The sequence below is a fragment of the Copidosoma floridanum genome, unplaced genomic scaffold, assembly GCF_036245765.1.
Source record: "Copidosoma floridanum isolate Cflo_tuat_1 unplaced genomic scaffold, Cflo_Japanese_pri ptg000002l, whole genome shotgun sequence".
Classification (NCBI taxonomy): Eukaryota; Metazoa; Arthropoda; class Insecta; order Hymenoptera; family Encyrtidae; genus Copidosoma; species Copidosoma floridanum.
Window position 1 is genome coordinate 2,731,291 of NW_028321879.1, and position 13,194 is coordinate 2,744,484.

The window sequence follows — 13,194 nt, forward strand, 5'->3', positions numbered from 1 at the left end:
CAACCAGCGATACTCGGGAGCAATCCGACTAGGAACCTTTGAGAAATAAACGACCACGGTCATTTACCAAACACGACTTCTTCTCATTAACCTCGGCCTCTCCATTCTTCCTGGTGGAATCTTGCGCATCACACTGGCGGAATCAGCAGCCACTCAGGATCTCGATACCGAGACCCTTTTCAAGTCTCTGGCAGCTACCCAGATCTTGACGCCAGAACCCTGTTAAGGTTGCTCTACTCCGGTACACCGGAGGAAGCCTCCAGAGAGCTTCACGCGGCGTCCACCACGAAGCTACCACGGAAAAAGAAGCGTTCGGAGAGGCAGCGAACCCAGCGTAATACCAGGAGGCAACAGGCTAAGCCAGCCGTACGTCCACGCAGCGTGGTGGTTGTTCTACCCACCAACACCCACCTTTGGGAGCACCATCAGAGGGAATGCCCCGCCCGGGAGGCCCTTGGTTCGAACAGAACCTCCACGGCTTCGTCCTGGGGTGCGTGTGTTCGTCTAGGGGAAGTACTTCAAGATTTGGGGGAGCCCACAGGGAGGAGGAAGCCGACTCAACCCATGCTGCGCCCTCTTCGTGCGCGCCCTCCACACGCCGAGACCCTTCGAGGTAGACCCAAGTTACCCAGGGCACAGTTGCCCGAACTGAGGGATCCTCAGAGATTCCGCCAAGTGAGACGGAAGCTGCTTGCGAGACCTCTGACGATTTCCCATGGGACCGTCATTTGGCCGTAGTCTGATGCTCCTCATTAACCATCGGCCCTTCTCAGGGCCATCAACGAGTTCGACACACCAGAGGCTACCTTTCTGGCTTAACAAAACCAGGGAACAAGCAGCCACTAAGGCAGGTTCCACCAATCAACAAGGGGCAACTACTGGGGCAGGGTCAGCCATCATCAAGTCCACTGACAATCATCGTTCTCATCAATATATTTTAGACATACAAACACCTTTTTATAACTTTTAGTAGATAATCGCGATTGCCGTATGTCATAACGTTTATGTGTTGAAAGTAAATCTTTAAAACAATTACGATGATACTTAGCGTTCTTGAGCTGGAGATCCACATTAACGATTGATTGTTGCAAAACTGACAATGGTGATTTTGGATCATTGGGATGGTCTTCGTCTACCAGTGATAAAATGGTCTCTTTAACGTTGGGGCCGACGACAGAGGACCAAGTCTTAGTGTGTTCAGGGTAACGTGATTGATCAAGACTAGTTGTACATTTTATCGATGTTTAACATATAAAACAATGATGTGTTAAATCGGATTCAACCTCTTCTTCCTCTGGTTCTACCTTCTCGCGTTTTTTTTGCAGCCAACTGTTCATCGCTCATTTGCTGAGCTGTTATTTTTAGAAAGTACTTTGATCTACAGTTTTGATGCACATAAATATTAATGTTACCGTCTACCAAATTATTTAGGTGCTCATTCAGAGCATCTTCTTTATTCCTTGAATTTTCTCGTAATGTTTTTTAACCTTTTGCGCCAACTTTGTTTATCGTAGACTCCTCAAGAATAGAAGCAACCACCCCTTTACCGAAGCAGTCGCAAATGACGCATTGTTTTTTTTGGATTGTCCATGTCATAATCTACGAGAAAATTAAAGATAAAGTTAAATTCAGGTATACTATATACGTACTCGAAAAACCATTTGCAAAATATAATTCAGTAAATTTCGTTTATAGTCAGGACAACAATGCGAAAGTATTTGACAGCTAATGGATTTTCATTATTATTTTAGAGAATTTTAGAAAATATTTTAATAACGTAATGATAGCATTTTGATAGACAATACTTTTTCAAACGATTGAACATTATCTTACCTGTCAAAAACAATTGTCTGTTTATTTGCAGATTCACACTTTAAAAACGAAATTTAACATTTCAAAACTTTCAAAATACGTCGGTCGCTCACTGCTATAATTTTATACTTTTTTGGAAGGGTATTATTATAAGCACATGAAAACATAAAACACTATTATCACAACACAAAAAAATAATTGTAAAATAAAAACAACGAGGATTCCAAAGTGACTCAAGCCATTAGGCGAGCAACACGAAAGTATAGCTTAAGTTATAGATGTCTGCAAAAATAGAGAAAGACAGAAATCATAATAAAGAAAGAGCGTGCGCATTTCGTTTAAATTTGGGTTGCTTTACAAATAAATGAATTTCAGCTACAAAAAGGCGGTAAATTCGAATTGTATGCCATTATTTAAAAAAAATAAAATTTGAAACAGCAGTCGTAGCTTCTGAAATATTAAACAATTCTAACATTCTATACATCTACAATTTATATAATAACTATTTAAGTACAGAATAATCTGGTTAAAATGATTTATATTCAATAATAAGACGTCAAAGTTGGTGCCCTCCGAATCTGCAACAAGCCCATGCTCACAAAAATCGCGCAAAATTATGGACTACACTTCAAGTATAATTTATGCAAGAATAATAAAATTTATAAATACATAATGTACTTTAAAAAATAATTCAATTTAATGTGAATAACGATTCCTATTATAACTTGACTTTTTCATGCAATTTTCATGGAAAGTGGTGTTATTCACAAACGTAAAAAGAACGTTAACTCATTGCCCTTAAAATTTATCGAATCTTTCAAAAATTTGAAATTTGACGATACGTGATTGGTTAAAAAAACGTTCAATTGATTTATTTTGTAAAATCACAATCACAAAATTAAAAAATTTAACTTTTAAAAGAATCTAAAGGGCAATGAGTGTACATGATGGGACTTCAGAATTTTGACCTCATAATCGTGTTCAGCGACCCAAAAAAACCCCGAGTAACAAATCTCAACCGTCTACGTCACGAATTACAATAAAACTCCAAGAGATGACGTTGATACTGTCCACCCTGGGCACGAGATACCTCAAAGATCATTGCCGTCGTCATAATTGTATTCAGCGACCCAAAAAACTCCCGAGATACCATACTAAATATTAATTTGACGAAATTTTTTACCACGTCACTTTGTTGTAATGCCTACAGGAGGTTGAAACTACCCTAGTTTTTTAAATTTTTATTTGCTAAAATAGGTTAAGGGTGATAAATGTTCTTGAAGGTTCTGGGAATACAATGCAAGAGGTCTTATTCAAATCAGTTGTGGTTTCCCAATTTTCTACCTCTTACAGTTCTTTCTGGCTTATTCACTGGATTATTATAGTTGTCCGCAAAAGTGACCACGTGTCGACGTATATATATACGTTTTTTTTATGTTATAGTGTACTAACCCCATCTGGAGTATGTACTATATATATATATATATTCACACACACGCAAACGTTCTAAGCATACGGTATACATGTCATACATTGGCTGAATACATCCGGAAACATAACTTTTTCTTTAAATTGTACATAGCAGATGGTTTCACATATAAATATGCAAAGCCATCTAGTTCTATGCAGTCTCAAGGAAAAGTTCTGCTTCCGTATTTATACAGCCAACGTATGATATGTATGCCGTATGTTTAAAACACTCGTATATGTATATATATATATATATATATATATATATATATATATATATTTCTATATAATGTAGTTGTAAGAGCCGAGCTTCTCACACTACCCCTCCACCATTTAAAAAGAACTTCAAAGAAATTATGACTTAATAGTTTCTGGTATAAGCATACTTCTATTACTATTTTTATAACAGGAAGTGTTTAAAGAAAATCTCCTCTCAAAATTATTAATTTATTTTCAAAAGGTATGTGTGTATTGCATACATCTTGCAAAGTATTGTCTACTATCTCTAAAGCTTTTTTCGGTATCATAAAAGCCTCATCCTAAACTATCAAACCGATTTTACGTAATTATTTTTTTTCAGATTTGATTTCACAAAATGCAGGCTCAGTATTATTCAAATCCAAAGGTTAGCTAAAACTTCTACGACTGGTCATAACTTTTGGTAGTTATACTGACACAATGCCAGTCGATGCCATTGAAAATATTTTTTTTCTTTGTGATACGAAGTAATAAATTAATATTTTATACAAAAAGGTTTTTACCAATTCTCCAGGACCATCTATAAAATAAATATTTTTAACATTTTAAAATACAATTTAAATAATATTTTTTTGTTCATTGTTTAGCTAAGCATACATTAAATCGAACATATGTTTACAGAATGCAACTTACTCTGCGTCATCATTGTTTTGTAGGTCAATTTTAAACGGTGCAGGTAAATAAATCTCCAAGTTTAAAAATTATGCTGATGTGCAGAAGAGCATAATTTTCTTTATTACAAATGAAATCTTCACTAGATTAGTTTTTATACTTATTCCAAATTTTATCACCTTGTATATTTTCTGATATTAAAAACCATGCAAAAAATTTTCCTTAATAACGAGGAAGCATGCAAATACTTGCTTCTTGGAAAATATCATTAATCTGTTAATCATACTCGATCAAGCCCATGGCAATTGCAGTATTTTTAAATGATTTATATTCTATATCTTTAGATGGTTTTGAATGTTCATATAAAGTTGCTCCATTTTTTTATTTAATATAAATTTTAAAAAAATCTTTTATAATCTTTTGATAAAAGTATATTTAATCTACCTATTGCAGTATTTTTCATTTTTTTTTTTTACCTTAAGTTTCAGTTAATTATTCAAAGTATAGTTTTCTGGGATACAAAGATACCTTAAAGATTTTGCTTGGTTATCAATTTTATTCAACTCAAACCAAGCTGTTAGATGCGTTTACCATTTCTTTACTGTCTTCCTAATTTCATTCTCTTCGAAAATTGATTTTTGTCGATTCTCGAGGTGCACAACAAGATTTTTAACCTTGTGACTCCTACCACAAATTGGATATTCTTGTAATTTCCATGCTGCTTCCATGAGTAAAATATCTACCATCAACATAGTTTTTTATTTTATTTAGAATTTTATCATCAGAATTACTTAATCCTCAATTTCAATAAAAGCACTATGACCATTTTTATGAATGTAGTCATATATGTATTTCATGCTTTGAATAGATGCAAAATATTTAACGTTTATGAGGCATCTATATTTCATTAATAAAATTTTATCATACGGTTCAACCTTTGTCAACTATGATTTTATGTTTATTTATTTTAGTCTTATGTACGTAATTATCCGAAAAATTATTTTTATTGATATATTCGGAATGACCTTTTTTTAACGATGTTATATCAGCAAATGGCTTAGGAAAATGTTTGATACATTTGTTATTGGATGTATTAAAACATGGACTTTTTTTAGTGCGAGGACCGTAAAACATGTGTTTAATAACCAATTTGGTAAGTTTCTTATTATTTGAAGATATTTTAGCTGAAATAATTTTATTAACTTGTTCAGTTAAAATTGTTTTATTGTTAGGTTCTGGTGTTACGAGAAGATGTGCATGTGGTGAGCCACGTTTTTAAAATTCTATAGTATGAACATAGGTTTTTACTTTCCCAAAAAAAAAATAATATTAAATCCTTACTAATTATTTAAATAAAAAAGTAAATATATTCAGCTCTTAACATCTTAACATTCGCGTATGGCTCTAAAATTTTAGCGTATGAAAGGTGATCGCATTAAATACAATGTTTTTGAACTTAACTATAATCTGGTAAGGGAGAGTCAGCGCACGAAGCGCGCAGGAAGGTGAAAAATATGTAGTCGTATGATTTTAAATCTGCTAAGCTCACCCTAAGTAAGCTTCTTTTTTTTACCAGTTTAGATAAATTAAATTAAAATAGGTTGATCAACCTCTAAACAATTTTACCATGTTATTGATATCTATTTTAGAAGCACATTAAGTCCGCACGTGTCACTTATAAACATACACATACACACGCGCGCACACGCACGTGTGGGTACATTCAACTTCCTATAATATGCAGTTATTCTGGTGTGGCTATCTACGAATCTCCTATTCAACTTAACGAAATTTGTGTGAACCGCCAACGCTCCCACTACGCCTATGGCCCCCCACAAGATTTTAGTCCCCCCCCCTGAGGTCCCTTAAAATATTTTTAATAAACGTTATAATCATCCAGTTATAATGAAAATATGTCAAAGAAGGGTACTTATGGGGTAATTTGACTACCTCATTGCCCTCCCCTACATCTCCCTGCAAATACTTAGAATGTATTTTAAAGATACTTTATCATAGAGTCATAATGAAATACTAACTCTTACAGCTCCTCTACACCCCCTAAATTAACTTATAATTTTTGTGGGACTACTTTATGATAAGGACAAGAGGGACTTATCGCCCATCCTCTTTATTAAAAAGTTAAAATTTTTCTTAGATACCTGTTATTTTTATATTTTTTAATACCTTGCCTCCATTGTACAATGACTCCTTCTGTTTCATCAGTTTCTGTCTAAATATCAATAAATTGAATCATAAATAAAAATTTTTTATACAAAAGTAATTTACGAGGTGAAAAGTGTCAATGGTATATGTAATTACGTTACGTTAAAATCTTTTTATATAGGATATATAGTATTTTTAATTTTCTACACATAATTCTTTGTTGATGGTTATTACGCGCACAGCGCATAAAACCCAGCTTATAGTAAATAATAAACTGGTTTTTTTCGTAACCCATCCAAGTTAAAAAATGTATGTGTTGACGTTACTTGTATTCTGAAGTCTTATTCATACATTTTTTTTATTTATTCACTGTCTTAATGTGTCTTTGTAAATTAGTACATAGTGTAAATTATTTGGTTTGAAAGTATTTGGTTAAAGAGGTTATTTGTTTTTAATAATCAAAAAATATTAATAGTTTTAGTGGTTTTTTTAACTTTGCGGACAAACGAAATGACCTACTGCAATCGATTATTTTTTTGTAGATCTTTTGAAGAGCTACATTTTACACGCAAACCAGTTTTTTGTACGATTTATACTTATTGTGCTATTTTAAGAAAAATAATTTTTAGAACGAAGTTCTTTATGTCGCGTTACTCGGGAGGCTGGAATTTTAAAACCAACAGATTTTTTTTTTTTTTGAAACGAAAGTCGTTTACCCAGAGTCTCTTCCTCTCAAGTTTTCCCCCTTACCACGTCCCCCTCACCAACTGTTCTCCATACACTTCCCCTCTCCCCACTATATATGTATATCTGCCGAACCATGCCATGTTCCTTTCTACACACCTTTACCCACCATTCCCCCTCACACTCCCAAGCAATTAATTTTTCAACAAATTTTAATTTCATTCTCCCACAATAATTTTTCTTTGACTTTGAATTTGTTTCTTTTACGATTTGAAAAAAAAAAAAAAAAAAAAAAAAAAAAAACATTTTCCAATAAAGAGATTTGAACCCTCGACTTCCTGCATGTGAATCCGGTACCTTACCCACTCTGCTACGATTGCTGCCGACTAGAGGAACACTCGGTTTCTTGTACTTATAGTGTGGTTCGTAACTATAGCATTCCATTTTTAAATGTATTCACTGATAATACATTTAATTATGTATTTGTTTTATAAATTGTGTATTTGTTTTCTAAATAATACATCTAAAACGAAAAAAAAAAAAAACAAAAAAAAAACAGAAAAACAAAAAAAAAACAAAAAAAAAAATTTTAATTAGCATAAATATGGTTATGTAGATTTAACATAATAAGGCGCGTTATTACGCATTAAATATTTGTATTTAATGCATTTGATGCATAAAATACCGACCAATTTTTATTAAACCTGAGGTTTTTTTTGGCATAACAGTAATGCTACTACTTACTGTTATGAATAAATTATTTTATAAATAAATAAATTAGTGAAATAAAGGAAATACAAAAGAATGAAAAAATAAGTAATGAAATTAAATATGAAAAAAAGGATGATATATGAAAAAAAAAGGGAACGAAAAAAAAAGATTAAATATGAAAATAAGAAAGAAATTAAATAAAGGAAATACAAAAAATAAAAAAAAATGTAAATAAATGAAATATGAAAAAAAATAAAACAAGAAATGAAAAAAATTAAAATAACACAAGAAATAAAAAGAAAAATAACACAAGAAATAAAGAAAAAAATGAAAAAAAAATGTAATAAAACAAAATATGAAAAAAAAAAACAAGAAATATAAAAAAATAAAACAAGAAATAAAGAGAAAAAGAATAAATCAAAAAAATAAAAAATAAAATAAAAAAACCAGGGGAGATAAATAGGTCATGGGACCCACGGTAAGAACGAAGTTCTTTAAACATGAGATGAGTATGGACACAATTTCTTAGGTAACAAGGGGATCGCCAGACCCACAGGAAGAACGAAGCTCTGTAAACGTTAGTACTGCATTTATGTTGTTTACTAAAACAAAAACTTGAAAAACGAATAAAAAAAAAAAAAATATTTTACTTCTCACGATGGTTGAACTTCGTGAGAGCGTCGTGCATAAATGCAGTACTTACGAAGTTTAACCATCGTGAGTAGTAAAACATTTTTTTTTTTTTTTTGTATTCGTTTTTTAAGTTTTTGTTTCAGTAAACAACATGAATGCAGTACTAACGTTTACAGAGCTTCGTTCTTCCTGTGGGTCTGGCGATCCCCTTGTTACCTAAGAAATTGTGTCTATACTCATCTCATGTTTAAAGAACTTCGTTCTTACCGTGGGTCCCATGACCCATTTATCCCCCCTGGTTTTTTATTTTTTTTATTTTTTTTTTTCTTCTTTATTTCTTGTTTTTTTACTTTATGAATTTTTTTAACGATGTTTCAAAAAAATTTAGCCGTTCCTGGAGAAGGATGTTCAAAAGTTTAGGTTAATTCTATATGAAAGTATCTTTTTTCTTGCAGTATCTATGAGTTTTTAAAACGGGGTCTTAAACAGGTATTTTACTCTTACACCATTAGTTGTGTTTGTGGCTAAATGGCTAGCGTGCCAAACTGATGGATTCTAGCTAGCGATAGAGAATTTAACAAAATCTCTGTTTTTTGTTTATGACTCATTTTTCCTTTTCATGCACTTCACGCTCTAAAATAGAAGCACTAAGTATAGATTTTAACAGGTCAAATTTTTTTGGCATGGAGAGAATGCGTATGAATGTGTGGATGAAGACAATGGCACATATTGACACGCAAATTAACAATTCTGCTTTAACCATTGAGTTAAATGTTAGAGTTTGATAAGTTTTATTTATATGAATAAATAAGAAACTTAGTACAGGAGTTCGCGTTTGCAAGTAATAATGTCTAGTTACAATAAACCAAAATTCCAACGATAAATTTTTGTGACAAAAAATGCTTAAGTCTTCGTAAGACTTACCAATAAATAGATTATGTATGATTGGTCCAACTCTATAATAGAAGCACTAAGTATGGATTTTAACAGAAGATCAAATATGCTTGGTATGTAGAAAATTGGCATACAGGTAGAAACAAAAAAAAACATTTATGTAAGATAGTTTTTACACAAGTTGCATAAATGAAAATATTAACTATTCATTATAACCGATGAGATTAGAAAAAAAACTTATGTCTATGAATTAATACTATTTCCGCAATAAATAAATATTTATGAATAACACAAAATTACACTCATTTAACAGTCTCCCACTAAAAATCGTACGTAACAAGTAGAAGTACACAAGAACTTTTGGATTGATGAGGTGGCTGCACTCTTCTGCTAACACTACTCACCAGATTTTCATCTTCTTTTATGTTCAAAATAAATCTTTAAAATGTTTCTAAAGAATTTTTTTGTAAGCCTTTTTTTAAGAATAAGAAAAGTTTTACTACACAAAATTAAATCATTGTTATTTTAGATCAAAACATAATAATATTTAAGTTACCTGAAAATTTAGAAGCCCAAAAAAATTCATTCTAATTAAAGGATTTCTTCTAGACCACACGTACACCAACATAATAGTAAAAGCATGTCCAAGAAATAGTAAGTTAACAAAAAAAGCAAATACCTATGATTGTGTTAAGGATAATTTTAGTATCTTTATTATTTTTATCTTATTCTTATAGTTAAAGAATGACATTTAAAGGAAAGTAAATATATTTATTGAAGTAACTTGGAAATGTATTTCTTGTTATGCTTTATAAATATCTTACACTATTTTGATCTTGTATACTGTCGGAGATGACGCAGAAAGAGGATTTGGTATAATTTTTCTTATTTTTCCATGGTTTTTATAATATTGTTGATATTGCACTGACTTTTTTACGGGAAAAAATTTTCATGTTGAAATTAAAACAATAACTAAAATTAGAACTACTGTGAACATCATGAAATCAGGCTGGCATTGAAGACTCTTGTTAGATTTCTTACTGTTCAATAGGCAATCATCTTTTAAAAATTTGTGTAGCAGCTACAATTAGTTCTCGAAAATTCAAAGATATTTGCGAAAGTTTCGATTTACGATACATTACTTTTAAAAAAACTTGTACATTTGTTTTAAATGTTTGTTTTTCACATATCGCTCAAAATCTTGAGCAAAATACATTAACCAATCATAGAAAATCTGTTTTTTATAAGTGGTAGATTTTTATTTATTTTCGTCTATGGGCTTGTTTCTGCCGTCAGATGGCGGTAGTGTGCCGATGTAAGATTTTCACAGAACTATCTATGCATTCAATATATAAATATGGTTCTTTGAAAATCTAACGTGGGCACACTACCGCTATCTGACGGTAGAAGCATTGGTCTTATCCCATCTAAAAAATCATAGCTTTGCTTTTAATGAGGGTCAAAAACACTAATGTGGAGGCTCACATGCAGAATTATTGGGCTTATCAAAAGTTCTTATTTGCTTCTTAACCTCTTTTTATCTGAAATAGACTGACTAATATTTCATATTCCTTGTTAATGCATACGCTGATACAAGAGTTAATATTGCAATGATTTTTTGTAATAGTTCTGTCAGAGATTACTACATTACGTAAAAATTAAATATATTTGGACTCAAACAATTGTTAAATAAATTTTAGGGTTTGAATAATCAATCTTACCAGTTTACCATTAGTCAGATTTTTGGTTCGAAGTATATTTAAAAAGCTAAGCCATTTACGCAATGCAAAATGAAAATTTTTATTTCAAGTTTAAGGTATCAAGAGGCACGGGAACGCAGTACTGGGAACGTGTTGACGCTATGCTGTATTACGCCAATTTTTCATGCTCCAACGTTGAAAATAATGCCATGTATTTATTTATTTATTTATTTATTTTATTTATATATTTATCTATTTATTTATGCGAATCCATAAGTAAATTGAAAATTAAAGGATAGTCTTAATTCAAAGGTTATGCCAAACAAAAATTTTATCAAAAAGGTCACATTTCCTATAATATTTAATGCATCTGCAAATGCAAAGGACAGGATTCAGTTGGAAAATTTTCAGTTAGACCAAGGAAGAGAAAGAAAGACAGATTTATCGAAAGAGCAAGTGAGAAGTGAGATGAGAGGAGACAAAGCTTTACGCAGCCTGTTTTTTAAAATTCTATTTCATGCTCACGCTACATCGCTACAAAGTTCGTTTAGTTTTAACTTTGTAGCGTTAACACTGAAATGAAGAGCATTTAACGTTAGTATGGTGGAGGAAGCTTTTTAGTTATAATAAATTACAAGAGTTTTAAGGCTAAGAGCCAACCGCAAAAATATCGAAGCATCAAAAAATCTATTAATAATTAAAACACTAATGCATTTGATACGAACAGATCAAAATTTGAATGGCCGGTGAATGCTCTGAATGAGGGTATATCGCAAAGCAGATGCCTCGACCATGAATAAGTGAAAATGGCGTCGTTCATGCATAACAGTATACTTATGTATACAACTCTAACTTGTGTGCCTATACATATTCTATAAATAGGTAACTTGTATGTACAAGTACACTATTACACAGTAAACGACGTCATTTTTTCTATAGAACGGTCGCTTTATCTGATGAACGAGCTTTATGCGATATACCCTCATAATACCAAACCCAAAAAGTACGGAGTTTCGCATGGTATGCGTGATGTGCATAAGACATCCTTCGTTTCAATAAAAATGTTTATCGATATCGTAATAATTTAGAACGAAAAGATATTGTTTATAAATGATGTGTATAACGACTACATCCACAATTTGACTCGAGAATATCGTCACGTTTATAAACAAGGATTTTAACAGTTACCCTCTTGCTACTCTTCAGGAAAAATTCTGGACGAGTACGGAGACACGATTACAGTTACAAACGCGGTGCAGTACAGTGATAAAAAAGTTATTTTTAAATCAGGACATAACATAGCTGACTTGATGTATAAATCCTCTGTCGTTGATAATACACAAAATCGTTTAGTAGAGACTCTCTCAAGGAAAAATACTTTGCACGATACTGTAGGAATAATGAACCAGTTGAAAACGAATGATCAGGCAATTTTTGATTCTTCGTCAAGAGACACGAGCTCCTCCTCCCAGCTAGTAGAAACTACAAAGGAAGTTGCACCTACGAAACTACGCATATTTGATTACATCCTATGTGACACTCCTCCGTACTACAAAAAGCCGCAAGGTCTCAAGAAAAACATTCTCTGGGATATATTAATGTGACGTATATCCAGTGCACCTATGTGGTCTGGATTTAACAGAAAAAATATAACTGATGAGTCGCAGTTACAAATAGTAGACTACTAACCTGATACAAACAAGTATCCAAGAAGTCAGAAGTCTAAAAATCGCTGCATCTAGTGGACGAAGTCATACTTTAGTCACATATGACCTTGATACAGCCAAGATCGCTATGCAAATTCAAATTACGAGAAGTACACGCTTCGATAATTTATTTGTAAATTTCAGGGCTTTTCATGTTTCCATAGCATATTTTAAAACTCTTGGAAAGTGCCTCCACGGTTTCGGTACTGTTGAAGTACTGTGTCAAGCTGATGTTCTAGAAATTTGCTTAGTAAATGGATTTTTGGATGGTAAAAACTTCAATAGATGTGAAAGGTTGCACTCATTGTTGTCCGCTGCCTTGCAAGCTCTGCGTTTGAAATGTTCATTCGTACATGAAGATACACTTAACGGTTTGCATGGCAACACTTCACAGTTTTATATGCAGTACATACTCTTTCTTGTGAGTTTTTTGTTCTTTTCACTGAGTATGCATTGTAGTAACGTTCAGTTGTATATTACCACTATGATTGACATGTGTAATCTCTTTTTTTATTATGAACCGACCGAATTGTGCTAGGTATTCTCTTCTG

The 13,194-nt window shown here is 32.3% G+C and overlaps 1 protein-coding gene across 3 annotated transcripts in view; it reads right to left on the reverse strand.

Moving 5' to 3' along the window:
• Der-2 (Derlin 2) overlaps positions 1–13,194 on the reverse strand; it is a 287,644-nt gene that overhangs the window by 89,752 nt on the left and 184,698 nt on the right. For 2 of the 3 annotated variants that reach the window (XM_089595256.1, XM_089595247.1), the window contains one exon: positions 9,794–9,916. The exons of the other annotated variant lie outside the window; for it this stretch is intronic. In XM_089595256.1, the coding sequence (XP_089451382.1) occupies positions 9,794–9,916 (123 nt within the window). The remainder of the gene's footprint in view (positions 1–9,793; positions 9,917–13,194) is intronic. 3 annotated transcript variants of the gene reach the window in all.